The sequence below is a fragment of the Carettochelys insculpta genome, chromosome 6, assembly GCF_033958435.1.
Source record: "Carettochelys insculpta isolate YL-2023 chromosome 6, ASM3395843v1, whole genome shotgun sequence".
Taxonomy (NCBI): domain Eukaryota; kingdom Metazoa; phylum Chordata; order Testudines; family Carettochelyidae; genus Carettochelys; species Carettochelys insculpta.
This window is the reverse complement of record NC_134142.1, coordinates 14,292,696-14,308,339: the sequence shown is the minus strand read 5'-3', so window position 1 is coordinate 14,308,339 and position 15,644 is coordinate 14,292,696. Positions and strand designations below refer to the sequence as shown.

Sequence of the window (15,644 nt, the reverse complement as noted above, 5' to 3'; positions counted from 1 at the left end):
CCGGGGGGCGGGAGGGCACACAAAAGGGCAGTCAGTTGTGCGCCGGGTTTGTGGCACCTGTGCCCGGTCCCTTCTCGCGCAAGGTTGCGGGTGCTTTAAAAAATACCAGAGTTTGTCATGAAGGTGCATTTTAATCAGAACGCAAATAAACAGCGCACGTAGCACAGCAGGAGTGGAGGGACAGAGGGCAATTTCCGTCAGAAGCTTGGCACAGCCTTCGCATGGCCTGGGTTTTTCAGCGTGATGCTGTAAAGACCCCTGCTTACTGTCCTACTCCACACAGCGTGGTATGAGAGATTTTCAGGTGCTGGCAGGTCGTTAGAAGTAAGCAGATTTGCCATTTGTACGAAGGGCAGAGCGGGAGGGAAATGAACAGAGCAAACCCTTAAAACCGAGGAAAGGGCTAATTTTCCCAACTTGCATTTGATGGTTGTTTTTTATTTCCTCTGGTACTTAATGCACCACATTCCACTGGGACTTACTTTAATCGTGGGCATTTAGTGATTTGAAAATCTTGATCTTTTGGTGGATGCTGTCAAGAGACAATACAGTCACTGAATAACACTGAAGCCTACAGAGAATGGAAAAGGACGTTCACTCCGCGCATGCCCTTTGTTCTTGACCATGCACTGAACCTAGTCGTTCTTACAATCAGATGTGTGGATCAGCTTCTGCTGCTCATCGTCAGGGATTACTCGGATTGCTTTGCTATTTTATTTGCCTTGCTGTATCATGTCCTTCTTGCTTTTACTGCCAACTCTGGGTGACTTAAGGTGACAAGTATAGTTTCATTTCTTTCATGTTTTGTGTATTTACGCCGCGCTATTTATAGTGTATGCTTTAACCTTGAAAAAGAAGACGCTACATAACATCTTCATCTGAGTAGCTGCAATAGGTTCGCCTTGATCTTTCGCCATCTCATTTGATCTCGGAATATATATATATATATATATTCTTGCTTAATTTTCTCGGGCAACTGCTGTGTTTTAAAAGCGGTCGGAGCAATGGAAATGAAGGAGTGAACGATTCCATCCCTGCGAGCTCCACATGCGTGTGCTGGAATTCTGCGGTGGCAACATGTTCCCCGGCTTACATTGCTATGGCCAATTGCTTTTAAAAGTTGACTTTCTCCCCTGTTTAAGAATAGTTGCGTTGTTCTTTCCTGTGCGCGGCTCCTAATGCGTTTTCTGCGTTATATTGCTGCGTTGTCCTTTAAGTAACCTGACTCACCCGCGCAAGAGGAAACAAGAAACAAAACGCCATCACATCAAGCCCCTTTCTAACTCCAGGTATAGGTGTTCCAAGCTGGAAGGGGGAGAGCGAGAGAGGGCAGGAGGAAGTTTGATTGACGGTTTCTATAGAAACCATGGATCCTCCGCCCCCAAAATGTGAACTGGCCAATGAGAGCGCGCGGCTGGGCCCGCAGGCTGCTTGTGCCGTGTAGTATGCAGCTCGCCGAGGAGTCACGTTGGGGGGAGCCGCGGCGAGAAGCGATCCGTTTACACTACTTTGCTACAGCAGCCATCTGAATGGTTGCTGCGTGGCCGGGAGGAAACCTGATCGGCTAGATCCAGCCGAAGGCAGGCGGAGTGGACTTTGCGGAGAGAGAGCCAGGGGGGGAAACATGTCTTCGGCCTCCCCCGCAGCCAAGCTCCCGAGCGCGGTGGAGATCAAGCAGGAGAATGGGATGGAAATCCTCCCCGAAGCAGGCGCGGCGCCCCGGGAGAGGGCAGCCCTGAACCCTGCCCCACCGCCCCCGGCTGCCCCTGCCCCGTTCCCCATGGAGCGAGCGGGCTCCGCCGCTAGGGAGGAGGGAGCTGCCGATCAGCTACTGCTCCACACTGAACTTCTGGCCAGGAATCCCCACGCGGCCGCAGCTGCTGCCTCTCCCGCCTCCCCCCAGGGCCCCCTGGCTTTCTCCCCGGATCACGTCGCGTGTGTCTGCGAGGCGCTGCAGCAAGGAGGGAACCTGGACCGCCTGGCCAGGTTCCTGTGGTCTCTGCCCCAGAGCGACCTGCTACGTGGCAACGAGAGCCTGCTGAAAGCCCGGGCGCTGGTGGCTTTCCACCAGGGCATCTACCCGGAGCTCTACAGCATCCTGGAGGGCCACAGCTTCGACTCCTCCAACCACCCGCTGCTGCAGGAGCTGTGGTACAAGGCGCGCTACACCGAGGCGGAGCGAGCCCGGGGCAGACCCCTGGGGGCGGTGGACAAGTACCGGCTGCGGAGGAAGTTCCCGCTGCCCCGCACCATCTGGGACGGCGAGGAGACGGTGTACTGCTTCAAGGAGAAGTCCCGCAACGCGCTCAAGGAGCTCTACCAGCAGAACCGGTACCCGTCGCCGGCCGAGAAGCGCAACCTGGCCAAGATCACCGGGCTCTCGCTAACCCAGGTCAGCAACTGGTTCAAGAACCGGCGGCAGCGGGACCGCAACCCCTCCGAGACCCAGTCCAAGAGGTGAGCGCCAGCTTCCCCCGCCCGGCCTCTTTCTTCCCCTGCAAACATGGCGCTTACCTTCGGCCGCCCGCTCCCCCGCCCGCTCTTGCACAGCCCTCCCCGGCCGGCCCTGCGCTGGGCCCCGGAGCTCAGCCCGCCCGGCCGGTGGAGCGGCCGATCGCGGGGAAGTTTGCACCGCCCCCCCACCACACACTCACACTCACACTCACACGCGACGTGGGACGGCGGCTGGGGAGTTGCTAAGTACCCCCACACCCGCAGCCCCCGGGCCGGGGCCGCGCCGCGTCTGACAGAGTTAATGAGCGGCCGAGTTTGCTGAGTGGCGGGGGGCGGGGGCGGTGTTTTGAAACCTGACTCTGAGCTGGGTCGGGCCGGGCCGGGTCGGGTTTCACCGCGAGCCTAGCGGGGATCGCGGCGCTGGGCTCCGGATCCCTGCTTAGACCCGGGCTGAGCCCATCGGGCATGGGGGGCGGGGGCTCTGCGCGCCGCTGTCTTCGGCTCCCCCCCCCGCCCCATCTTCGCCCTTGGCTGGTGCCCCTGCCCGTTGGATGTACAATAGCCTCCCCTCCCCCCAGCTCTGTGCCTGGCCCAGACTAAGCCCTGCCCAGGCGCTGGGGCAGGGAACCCGGGCACAGCCCCGGGGGTGAGGCCGCTGGGGGCGGGGGCGGAATTCCACCGCCTGGAGCCGGCCAGGTGGAGGTGAGCGCCCCGCATTCCAGCCCCCTTCCTTCCTTTCCAAAGGGTGAGGGCAGAAAAGGGCCTCAAGGCGCATTTCTCAGCTGATCCCGCCCCCTTTTCGGGACACATGGCTGTGGGCAGAGAAACATACGGAGCAACCACCACCGAGAAGGAAAAACACAGGCAAGACAAGTCAGCAAAAGCCAGGCGCTGGGAGGCTCGGAGCCAGAGGGAACCTGGGGTCTTTAGGTGGCATCCAGCAAGGTTAACATTCCTTCCCCGCCCCTCCCCGAGGCTTGTGGGGAGGTTGTTGAGCTCTTTCCTTGGTTGACAACTCCTGGGGGTGTTCCATGGAGGTTTTGATCACCAAATCCTTTCCGGTATTAATCGATCCCCAGCACAAAGGAGAGAGGAAAGAAGCACCCACTCCTTTTTCATGCCCAATTACCTGAAGTCCTCTGTGGATCTGCTACCACCAGTCACTTGCTTTCTCAAACTCTTCCAGAGGTTCCTTCTCAACCAATAAATCAAAGCAGAGCTGCTTGTGAAGGCTGGCAGACTGGGGACTCCCATTCTTCAGATATAAAAATCAAATACCAGGAGGTGATCAGACTATAGGCAACCGCAATAGATTCCCTCCGCCCCCCGGGGGAAGTCTGGAATATATTCTTTTGTCTTTTGCGTAAATTAAGGTTCCAGTACGTCACTTTCCCCTTTGGACAAAGGAGACATTGGAACAAAATGAAGTCTTCATAATAGATCTAGACACACAAGAACTAACAGTGGATGCTCGGTCCAAGGGGGTGGCCCCTTCTCCCCTTCAGTGAGTTTCCGTGAGCTTGGCTGTATTTAATAGGAGACGGTAAATACTTCCAGGATTTAAGAGTACTCCCTGGAACACTGGTTTACCTCTCACATCTGCCACAAGGCACAGTGTAACTTACCAAATGGCTGCTCCTGGGCGTGCTGGGATTTCACACATGCACACACCATTCCACAGGGCAATTTAGCAGGCAGGGAGATGACCCTGAGGCAGTCCCCTTTGATTATTCTGGGTAGATGGCCACTGACAGAGAATTAATGCACAGGTTTACAATCCAGTTTTACTCTCATGATTGGCTTTACTTTTGTTTATTTTTTAAAACTTTACTGTCACTTAAATGGACTCAAAGCTTGCTTTAAAAACAAATGTGAACAATAAACATTACTGGGTTTTGTTCCCTGATCTATGATAGCCATAGTGCCCACTTTGGGACTGAAAACCTATGAATAATGTCATTGTAATGAAATATCGTATTTCCATGTTTCCCCATAGTGAGTCAGATGGCAACCCTAGCACAGAAGATGAATCCAGTAAGGGACAGGAGGATTTATCTCCACATCCACTCCCCAACTCATCCGATGGAGCTACCAACCTAAGCCTTCCCAATCACGTGGAGCCAGTGTACATGCAGCAGCTTGGAAACACTAAAATATCTTTAAGTTCTTCGGGTGTTTTGCTGAATGGAAACCTAGTGCCTGCCAGTACTTCTTCTGTCTTTCTTAATGGGAGCTCTTTTCTTCAAGGACCTAATGGAGTAATCCTCAATGGTCTCAATATGGGAACTTCACACGCAGTAACTTTAAATCCTTCCAAAACAACTTCAGATGCTGTGAGCAATGGTGTGTCCATCACTGACATATTGGTGTCTTCTTCTGAAGATGTCAAGGATTTCAAAATCCTCCAGGCCACGGTGTCTAACTCGGCAGCAGCACCAACAACATACAGCCCTAGTAATGTAACTGTCTCGTTCCCAGAGTTAATACCAAGCACTGAAGTGAAAAGGGAAAGCATACAAACTGTTGCTTCCCAGGATGGAGGGTCTGTAGTTACTTTTACTGCTCCTGTCCAAATAAACCAGTATGGCATTGTCCAGATTCCTAATTCAGGAACAAATGGCCAGTTGCTCAATGGAAGCATCGGGTTTTCTCCTCTACAGCTGCCTCCTGTTTCTGTAGCAGCTTCGCAAGGTAAAAGTTTTGTTTGCTAAAGTAAAGATGGTTTTGGGGGAAAAAAATGAATACATCTCATCTTAAATTGTAATATTTGTGCAGTGGTGTATGGTTACATCATGGTGGCACCTGCAATGTGCAGTACATTAAATCATACATTACAACATCTTCCTGTAACAATCAGTTAACTTGATCTCTGAGAATCAAGGAATGTTGGATATGGGGGGTTTTTTCTAATGAAGCAAAAAGAAGGGCTGATATTTTACAGTCTTTAAAATACCATTCTAGGAATCCTTCAGTATTAATTTTCACACTTCCAAAAATGCGTTACATCAAGAAATATTTAGCAGCTCAAAATAATTCCCTAATTGTCTTTAAAAAAATAAAAAAAGAAAATATTATTGATTACTACTATTTTAGATAAGAACTAGCCCAGTATGTAGTGAGAAATTGTGTCCTGTTTTTTAACAAAAGCATCTTGTAAAAGTCAGTTAAAGCCACTAAATATACAAGCACAACAAGACTGATCAGTTGTGCTTGCAATCTGTCAATCCTATAATTAAGAATGAGTAGTCTGAAGAGAAAGCATAGAAATATGTGATTCCTTGTAAATCTAAAATGTGAAGAGGTTTTGCGTAAAAGTAACCTTGGCCCCAAGGAAATTTATGTTACGTTTAACATACCCATTATATCAACTCCTCCCAAAAGATTCTTTTAGCGAGTGCCTTAACATTTATTGTGGATTGATTTTGCTAGGTAGTATGGGAGAAAATCTATGAGAAGGAAATCTAATCATGGATCATTATTTTGATGTATGTGGAGGTGGGGTAAATTATAAAGAAAATGCAGAGCTCAACTACTCTATAATGTATTAATCTTTAGCATCTTGGAGTTAGGAAAATGTTTAAACCAAATATGAATCTCTGTATATTAGCAAGGAACATGAATATTATAACAATGATCAAATTGTACAGCATTTTAGCTTGTTTGAGGTGTGTGTAAGGAGTTAATTATTTTTACATTAAAGAGGAAATTAATGAAGGATGGACGCTCAGTGGAAGTTATAAATCAGCACAGTTTATACAATATAAATATAGTTGTATTATTATAAACTGTGGAATTCACTGTCATTGGAAGTTATTGGACAAATAGCTTAGTGAGATGAAGGATTAGACATTTTATTTGAATACCACCTGAAATTACAAGGGTTTGAGTAAAATTACGAGGGCCATTAACCTACATGCTCCAAGGCATAGGCTGACAGCCAGCAAAGAGGAGGAAGAAAGTTCTCTCCCTGGACTAGTTTTGGACAGCCTTAAGAAGCAGTCAGCATTTTGCCACATTAGAGAGAGGATACCTGATAGATCACCAGTGGGGATTTCAGGACAGAAAAAATCAGAAACGCCCATGTTTACTGTTTGGTTGTTTTTAAATTGTGAGACTAGTGGGAAACTGGTTTTGTATTCATAGCGAAATACATTCTATGCTATCTTAAGTAAGCTGCTATCAGTCATTTATACCATATTTCCATGTAATTTGCAATGCCTTTCCTCATTTTTCTAATGTATTCATCTAGGTAGAAATATTTATGGCAACAAAAATGTCTCCAGAACCATCTTGAAAATATTGGCTAATGAAAACTAGAAGGGGGGGAAGACAGTCCCTATTTTAAACACTTCCTACGTGAGCTATGCACTGTAGATGTTATAAAACCAGCATCTCCAAAACCAATTATAGCCCCTTATGTATCATTCTAATAGCTTCCTGAAAGAGGCGGAGAACTGGAGATGTTGAAGGGGAGGAACAGCTTTGAGAGCCAATTTATCTTGTGCACAGAGACATGTTATAATAATGGCTCTTACTGGACTTGCTGTATAACCAACTTTGGGTCTAAATCTGCACATTGAACAGCTCTGAACTCTCATAGGTAGTCCCGTCAATGGGAGAATCCGGGTTCAATAATGTACCGTCCAACACAATTAAAAGTGGCAAGACTGGACTCTTAGAAATATGTTCACAGGATCCAATTTGATAGGGAAAATAAGACATTTTTAATACTAAATTGAGTTTTATAGAAACCCTGACGAAAGATATTATTTTGAACAGGGGCCTGCAGGGTTATACCCTTAGCTTTCAGCTCAGTAGTCACTTACTTCATGATGTATGTTTTATAATTTTCCATGTGTAATTTCAGTCTGCCTTTCAACTGGCTTTAACTAGAAGCTTTCTATGTTTCTATTCTTAGATGTAAATCTAGTGATAGCAACTAAGGAAAGCCAAATTGTGTTCATTTTAATCAAGGAGGTACGGAGTATTGGGCCACTCAGTGAGACCTTGAAAGGTGATAATGTACCAGAAACCTTTTTCTCAACTCAGAAATAATTTGTGTATTCCAGGGCTTTCATTTATTCATACCTTACATTCTCGAAAATATTCCAAAAAATATTGGTTTTATGTTGCCTGTAATTCTAGTTTAAATTTCCTAAAACTGGTAAGACCAAAGTGTATACTAGAATAACTTTCATCATTACGCAACTATCTATGTGGTTTTTTCCCCTCCAGGTAACATTTCAATAAATCCAAGTACATCAGACGGGAGCACTTTTACAAGTGATTCTTCAACAGCACAGCAAGGAAAAGTTTTCTTTAGTCCTCTTGCTCCCGGTGCAGTGGTATATACAGTTCCCAATTCAGGCCAGGCCCTAGGATCTATTAAACAAGAAGGATTGGAAAGAAGCCTTGTGTTTTCTCAATTAATGCCAGTCAGTCAGAACACACAACTAAATGTAAACATATCTTCTGAAAATGTTTCTGGTGGAGGCCTCCAGTCCATGGCTTCCTCCTTAGTAAACGTAACACCCTCGCATAATTTTTCCCTCGCTCCACCTTCTCTTTTAAATGCCGCCGAACTGAACTCTGATATCTCAGAGGGTCAGTCTATGTCAGCCTCCGTAACAAACGCATCCACTGTGATATCAGTCAGCAACGCTAACTATGCAACTCTTCAGAACTGTTCCCTCATTACCAGTCAAGATCTTATGTCACTTTCTACAGCACAGCCTGAACTTGGGGAAATAGTTTCTACAACTGAAGACCACGTCACTCATGCATCTGCACAAGTTCATCCGGATTTTGTCAGAGAGCACAGGTTAGTTCTGCAGTCAGCACCTGATGTCAGTTCTGAGAGTAAGTCAACCAGCAACTTAATGCTGCTGGACACAAAATCCAAATATGTTATGAGTAATATGGTCGACACGGTCTGCGAAGAACTGGAAACAGACAAAAAAGAGCTTGCCAAACTCCAGACAGTTCAGATGGATGAAGATATGCAAGATTTGTAACTTCTTCTTGGTTTTGGTTTCAGTCGATAAGTCTCCTTCTAAGGTCCTGAAAAGCACCAAGATTTTTTTTTCTCATTTAAAGAGAATACTAATACAACTCAAAACAGAAGGACATTTGAGTAATCTGCATTAAAGTACCTAGGAATCTACAACAGTGGAATAAGGTTCCCACTTTTTGTTTGCATGCAGTATGCTCTTTTAAGGAGATATAGGGGAGGCAAGTTAGAGGAAACCCAAGATAAACAATCAAGCAACTGGGCATTGCTCTGGTTTACTAATATAACCCTAATAGTTTCATTAGAATCTCCATACCACAACCTAATATCAAAAATAAGCAAACACTCCTAATACTAGCCAGGAAAATGCAACAGCTTTATAAAAAAGGTAGAAACAATGCAGTCTTTGTGTTTACTTCTAGTCCATGGGCATTGAACAGATTTTAAGAAACTAGACGATACCTCACAAGCTACTTTCATGGTATTTGAGGTTAAGAAACTGACCGCAATTGCAAATAATATTGTTGCTGTTTTTTTCCAGCAGACTTCTGTTCATCCCAATAATCTTGCTTCAAACTTTTGCAGATTTCTCAATGTTATGACTAGCCTTTTGCCAGGTTGCGGGGGAGGGGCAGATTTGAAACGCTAATTATGCAACTCTAAAGCCTTTCACTCCAGTACGAATGTAAATATTATTTCAGTTATTATAAAGGAGACTTTTTATTAGTACAATGGATTTTATTTATGGTTTATGTTGGTCTCTTTCACTTTAGACACGGTGCATAGAAATGTTTTCTGACTGTTTAATTTATTTTTATCGTTTGAACAGTAAGTAAACAGTTATTTTCAACAAGTTTTATTTTTGGTAGGATTTTCAAGTGATGAGTTTTATCGAAAGACTGTAAGAGTACAATGTTAATCACACTGAAGGTAGAAAATGTACTCCCAGTAGTGCAAGACTGGGACATTTTTCCCTCCCATCTTTGTGTTTGGGGTTTATTTGTTATGTTTTGTTTACTTATCAATTTTCAAATTAGTTGAAAGCTTTATGTATTTTTTATAGAATTCCACGTGCCTTTCTTCCTAGTGGCCTTATATCCTTGTTACTAAAGCATAGTGGCAGGAGGAATGAAAACACTTGTGTGCAATTATGTAGCCTCAGGGCCAGATTCTGTCAGCCTTACTCGTGTGAGTAGCGTCATTGACTTCAATGTGCCTACTTCCCTGAGTAAGACAAGTTGGTCTCTGGGTCATTTTGGGTGAAATTTGTCAGTTGTTGATGGCAGGACAGAGTTAGGCCCTCTGCTCCGCTAACCTGCAGAGGGGTTCATAGAGGTTCCATGGGCAGAGCAACCAAGAAGAAAAGCCCCCCATAGGCCAGCACGCATAGCTAAGATGGGCTACGCCAGTAAGGGGGGTTCTATATTTGCAAGCTTCCACTGGCTCCAGTGCTCCATGCACCTAGTGTGGATGAGCTGTAGCTACTGTTCCAGCACAGAGGTCCTGATTCACGAAAGCTCGTAAGCATATATTTATGTGCCCTTCCAAAAACAAAGGGATGCTTTCTTCAACGAGGGCCCTAGGCTGCAACAGAAGCCCTTAATGCTTAGAGGGAACTGAGTGGTAGCAGTGTTTGCTGGGTTTGAGCTGGGGAAGGATTTCAGTTCCCTTGCCCTCTGCACTCCACCCATAGACCTCCCAAATACTCAGGTTCCAAACGGATTGAGCAGATTTCACCATTTGGCCATAGGATTCTTTTTTACCTGAAAAAAGTACAAGCTTAAGCTTTAATAATAATATTGTAGATTTATGAAGAGCGTCTCGCTGTTGATTTTTTTTTTTAAACTCTAATGTGAATATAAACAGGAATTAAAGCATGCATTAATCCTCATAAAAGGCCTGGGCCAAAGCCCGTTGAAATGACTAGAAAGGCTTTCAGAGACTTCAGTGGGCTTTCAGTCAGGCTTAAATAAACTGATATAGATCGTCTTTTGTAAAATAAGATAAGAACAATTTAAAGGGAAGCAAAGAGAGAATATCAGTTCTGTCCAGGAACATCCACATCTCATCCTGTCTGGATAGCTAACTGTGCTACCAGGCTACGTCTACTCTACACTGATCTTTCAAAAGAAGCCTTTCTGGAAGATCTCTTCTGAAAGAACTTCTTTTGAGAGAGTGCATCTGCACGCAAAGATATGGATCAAAAGAGTGATCTGCTCTTTTGAAAGACAGCGTCCACACAGCCCCCACTCTTTCAAAAGCACAGGCCAGCAATCAAACAATCAGGTCCCAAGAGGACCGCTCTTTCAAAAAAAAAAAGACCTGCGGAGCATCTACACGTTTTCTTTCTCAAGAAGCTTTCAGAGGAGGAGCACTTTCAAAAGGCGAGTCGCATTCGTTCGATTTACTTTTGAAAGAGCACTTTTTGTGGGTGAACACACCATGGGATCTTTCGAAAGAGCCCCCTTGCTTCGAAAAGTCTTTTGAAAGAACTTGCTAGTGGAGACGCAGCCTCAATAAATTTTAGAGGAGTAGCTTTTTCTACTGTGTGACACTGACAGCCTCACTTTTTTTTTTTTTGCACTATATTGTGTACAATTTATTCTTGTAAGTAACAGCATGGATCTTCTGAACGGGTGCTGCAGAGAATTGTTCCATTCACTACTGCAGCCTGAGTTTTGGGGAAGGGGTAGGATGAAGGAATACATTCTGTAAACAGGGATCACTGAGGCTTTCCAGTGTATATGGGGAGAAAGAAAGCAACTAGCCAGCTGGCTGCTTCCCTGACTTGTATGAATGTTGTTGAAAGCAAGTAATTTAAAACATTTATTATTAATTAATATTATTATTGAAAACATAACCGGGAGCCATCAACTGGCCTGTGTCTGCATGCATGCTTCCCACTGACATGAGGTGTGGTTTGAGCACAGGATGGAAAGTTTCAGTCCTTGTTCTGACCCTGTTTCTCTCTCTGGTTTCTGAGCACCTCATATAAACCCTCTGTGGCCTGAGATAAGTCACGTAACCCCTTTTGCCTCAGTGTCTCTGTCCATAAAATGAGGATATCAATATTATCCACTTTGCAAGAATCTTGCGAGAATTAATTTGTTATTGTTTGATGAGTAGAGACGCCATATGTTGTTATGTATTATTTGTACATGACTGGAAATTGTGTGCATGGATTGCAAGCTCTGTGTGGCTCTAGAAGTTGTTCTGAGCCTCAGGTTTGGTTCTGCAAAGCTCAAGCCGTCTTTAGGGGGAAGTTAGCACATATTTCAGATAACTTTCTCAGCTGTTTAAACAATCAGATATTATAATAGAATGGCTATGCTGTTCTGCCAGCACACATGCTGCTGGTAACTTTTCTGTTTGTATTGATTATGTTACTAAGGCGCTGAATTTACTATGCAGTGTGATTGACATGAAAATGGTATTTGTCCTAATGGTGGTGCATATCTCAGACTTGTTGGTACTTTCAACAAGAGTATTGTCCATTCTATATAATGTAGGGATGGCGGGGAGTGCAAAATTGCACGTAAAACAATGGATTAGGACAGAGCTGGATAAGTCTATTTTAGTCTTCTAGGAAGCCAGTAATTTGTTTTCCCTTTACGTCTCTCCCCCATCAAAAATAAGTGTCATTCTTTCCGTATGCCCTAATGATAATCTTCATCTTCTGCAGATACAGATGCACAATACAATGTGTCATTGCCCGAGACAGTGTTTTTATAGTGGCTATATAAGTAGTATTTTTACTCTTAAGTAAAATAAGGGTCAGTTTATTATAATGGGGTCCTTGCATATCTTCCCAGGAAAGCAGATACCTGCCCTCTTTGCACAGTACGCGTAGCCTGTTACAGTACAGAGGGCCAGATCTTCAAGTGCTGTAAATAGGCAAAGTCCCCTAAGCCGTTTTGAAAATCTCTGCTTTAATCTTTACTGTGATACTCAGTTGTTTAAATGGAACACATATTTATAATATTTTGCTCAAGTATAAAATATCCTTTTTTCCCCCCCCCTTCCATTTCATAGGGATGAGTATAAAGGCTCATTTAAATGTTACCTACTAAATATGTATACTTTTGGACTTGTCAAGTGAAAGGCAGGTTGGCATCACACCATGGCCATCTACAGGTAGTACAGTGTACAGTGACCTAAAGCTAAGCCCTCTGGAAACCATACAGGGAATGCTGCCAAATTCTGCTAATTCTTTCACCTGGATTCTACAGAAACGTTTGGGAAATCTGAAAGCTTATTAAGCAAATTCCCTCAAAATGTGGTATAAGTTTTTGAACAATTTTATTATTTTTCTTACTTTCCCCCAGTGTTGCTCAGAGCCTGTGGCAGAGCATCTAGTCAGTTGCCGGCTTAAATCTTGCAATCTTATTGTAGTGTAGTATCCTTTCAACTGATTCCAGCAACACTGAATAAGCATGTTGGTGGGTACAGTTAGGCCACATTCTCAGCTGGTGTAAATCAGCAAAAGTCCACTGAAATCAACAGAGCTATGTCAGTCTATACCACCTCATTTCACTGAAATTATATCAGGTATGAATTTGGCCCAATGTAAATTGGCAGCAATGAAACAACTAACAAGGTTGATCTATTCATGGTATCAAAACTAGATTTCCAAATTAACACCCTATTGGAATTAATGGGGCAGTTTATTCTTCATAGAGTTATTGTTTTACCACGACTGTGAACTAAAGAAGACAGAACTCCACTGATTCACTTTAAGAAAATTATCTTCCCAACCAGGAGGGCTAGAACCATTTTTTTTTTAAAAGAAAGCTTACATTCTGCAGCGAACATTGGGAATATTCCCGAAACCATAGCAAGGCAACAAGGGATGTTGTCAAATCCTGTAAAACCCGACTGATCACAGAGACATTACTCGGCTCAAAGTTTGGCCCATGTTTGTGTGGAATGCTTGGAAAAGTCCAGTGGATAGATTTCCAGAGCCTGTTCACTTTTCATGACAAAAGTACAAGATGTGTCCCTCTCCCTTCATATGCAACAAGTGTATGGAACGCCAATAGGCATGTGTCATAGGCTGTGTCTACACTGAGCCCTAGTGTTGACAGTTTGATGCAAATAAGTGTTGACAGCTTGATGAAAATTTGCATATTCATGTACCTAGTGTGCATGTTCATGAGGCAGATTTGTATTTTCACGGCGGAAATCAAATAGTGTAGAAGTGGTTCTGCCAGCAAAAACCTTAGGCCTTGGGCATAAATGGCTGCCGACAGAAGGGGGTTTGGCTGGCAGAACCACATCTACCCTGCTTGATTTCTGCTGTGAAATGCAAATCAGCCTAATGACTATGTACATTAGCTGTGTGGATATGCAAATGAGCCATCCTTTTTACGTTTTCAGAACTGCTTATTTGTATCAAACTGTCAGCACTAGGACTCACTGTAGACATAGCCATAGAATCTTCATGGTCAAGAGCTATCTTAAGTCATTCAAATATTAATAATTTTGAAACTCTGGAAACAAAGTAGTGAAATTTTATGAGGAAGAAGACCTGAAGTCTTCCGATAGATCTTAGAAATCCTACCTTGAAGATATTTCATATCTAACTTGTACATTTCATCCAATTTAAAACTACCTTTTTACATTTCTACACACAAGGAGCATGTGAATCTCTTAGCTTTCAAGATTCACATTGAAGGGGTATTCATTCTTTTGCTGCATGTACTGTTTGTCCAGAACTAACCAGTTATTTCTATAATCATTGTGGGTTTATTGTGCCTTACAACGAGGATGGAATCTTTACAGAATGTATGCATTAAGGTAGAGAATAATGGGAAGTCTTTACAGCATTATTAGGTAATGGTACACAAAGCCTATCACCAAATGTTTTTGTGTTTATGACCCAACCAAAGAGATCTAAGATGTGTATGTTTGTGGTACTATAATAGGGGTTTGTGCCTGGACAGTTAAGTGTTTTATTTGTATTCTGAGATGATGTGAACTTATTTTTCTAAACACTATACTGAATAAACTTTATATTTATACACATCTTGTGCTGCAAACAACTTTGTTTATGTATATATATATATGAATGCAGAACTTCTGTTAGAAATATAGACTGAACTAGATAGTCATTTGTAAGGATTTATTTGAGAAGTATTGGCAAGAAAAGATGTATATTCCCTGTAGGCCTTCTTCAAACTCTGGTGAAGATAAATAATATCGTCTTTCTGTTGATTTAATCAGGTTTTCCCCATGTCCTAACTTTGCTCTTAAAATACCACATTTAAAAATAGCATGTCTGCTCTTTCATATTGAACTACACCATTCAAAATCCATATATATTACTGAATTTATACAGATACAACATCAAAACAGGTTTCTGATTACAATCTGGTACTATTCAATATTCACAGCTAACTTATTTTTCCTCTAGGTACTTTATAAACTGTCACACACACTTATTTTGTAAAGGTAGGTTGACTTAATCTCAATTTAAACTGAACTATTTAAAAATTGTACAAGTCACTGGACAGTCTTGCTAGATTCGAAAGCAGACTGAACTTTGCATCACCTTAGCACCAAAGTGTTTTGGCATTACTGAATTATTTCATGTCCTTCAAATTTTAGGGTTTTTCTGGCCTATAGCAGAGCAACCTCAGGGCTGCTCTACTTTGCGAAGGTTCCCAACAGTCCCGAAGAACTGTGCCATTACCATATCACTAGAGATTTAGAGACACCATATCTATGCCCTTTTTCTCAACCACGTCTCTTAGCCCAGAAACTGGATGGGAGATTCTAATAATTCGATGCCACCCAAGGATTTCCTCAGGCAGGAGAATCCTCAGAGGGTAAGATGTGCTGGAGCAAAGCAGCTGGAACAGGGGTCAGCAACCCCAGGCACGGGTGCCAAGAGTGACACGCGAGCCAATTTTCATCAGCATGCAAGAGAGGAGCTCAGCCCCACTCTCCTCCCCCAGGCAACCGGGAGCTTGCTCAAAGCCACGCCACCTTTGGATGAACAAAAGACCAGCTAATGCTACCAACCACCACCTAAACAGTAAAGCGCTTGTGCAGTCGCTTCCAGCATTAGGGGTGCATTTAATGTCAGGATTTGCTCCTGATGTGTAATGCTAATGCCACAGAAGTTTGATCTTTTTTGAAAATCAAAATCATTCTGGCTACGTCTACACGTGCCCCAAAC

At 43.7% G+C, this 15,644-nt stretch overlaps 2 protein-coding genes across 4 annotated transcripts in view; one reads left to right on the top strand and one right to left on the bottom strand.

Moving 5' to 3' along the window:
* Positions 1–2,337, bottom strand: part of MNAT1 (MNAT1 component of CDK activating kinase) — a 213,620-nt gene extending 211,283 nt beyond the window's left edge. Inside the window, exon 1 of the mRNA XM_074996316.1 lies at positions 2,219–2,337. Coding sequence (XP_074852417.1) covers positions 2,219–2,253 — 35 coding nt within the window. The 5' untranslated portion in view covers positions 2,254–2,337. The remainder of the gene's footprint in view (positions 1–2,218) is intronic.
* SIX4 (SIX homeobox 4) lies at positions 3–14,482 on the top strand. 3 transcript variants are annotated; one of them, XM_074996304.1, is made up of 4 exons: positions 3–2,457; positions 3,199–3,318; positions 4,451–5,145; positions 7,690–14,482. In XM_074996304.1, exons 1-4 carry the CDS (start codon positions 1,625–1,627, stop codon positions 8,466–8,468), a joined length of 2,427 nt encoding a protein of 808 aa, XP_074852405.1. In that variant the 5' UTR covers positions 3–1,624; the 3' UTR covers positions 8,469–14,482. The 3 variants fall into 3 exon arrangements, with proteins under 3 accessions (XP_074852405.1, XP_074852406.1, XP_074852407.1); XM_074996305.1 differs by lacking the exon at positions 3,199–3,318; XM_074996306.1 differs by lacking the exons at positions 3,199–3,318; positions 7,690–14,482 and having other exon boundaries at positions 3–2,392; positions 4,451–4,546.
* Positions 14,483–15,644: the final 1,162 nt, after the last annotated feature.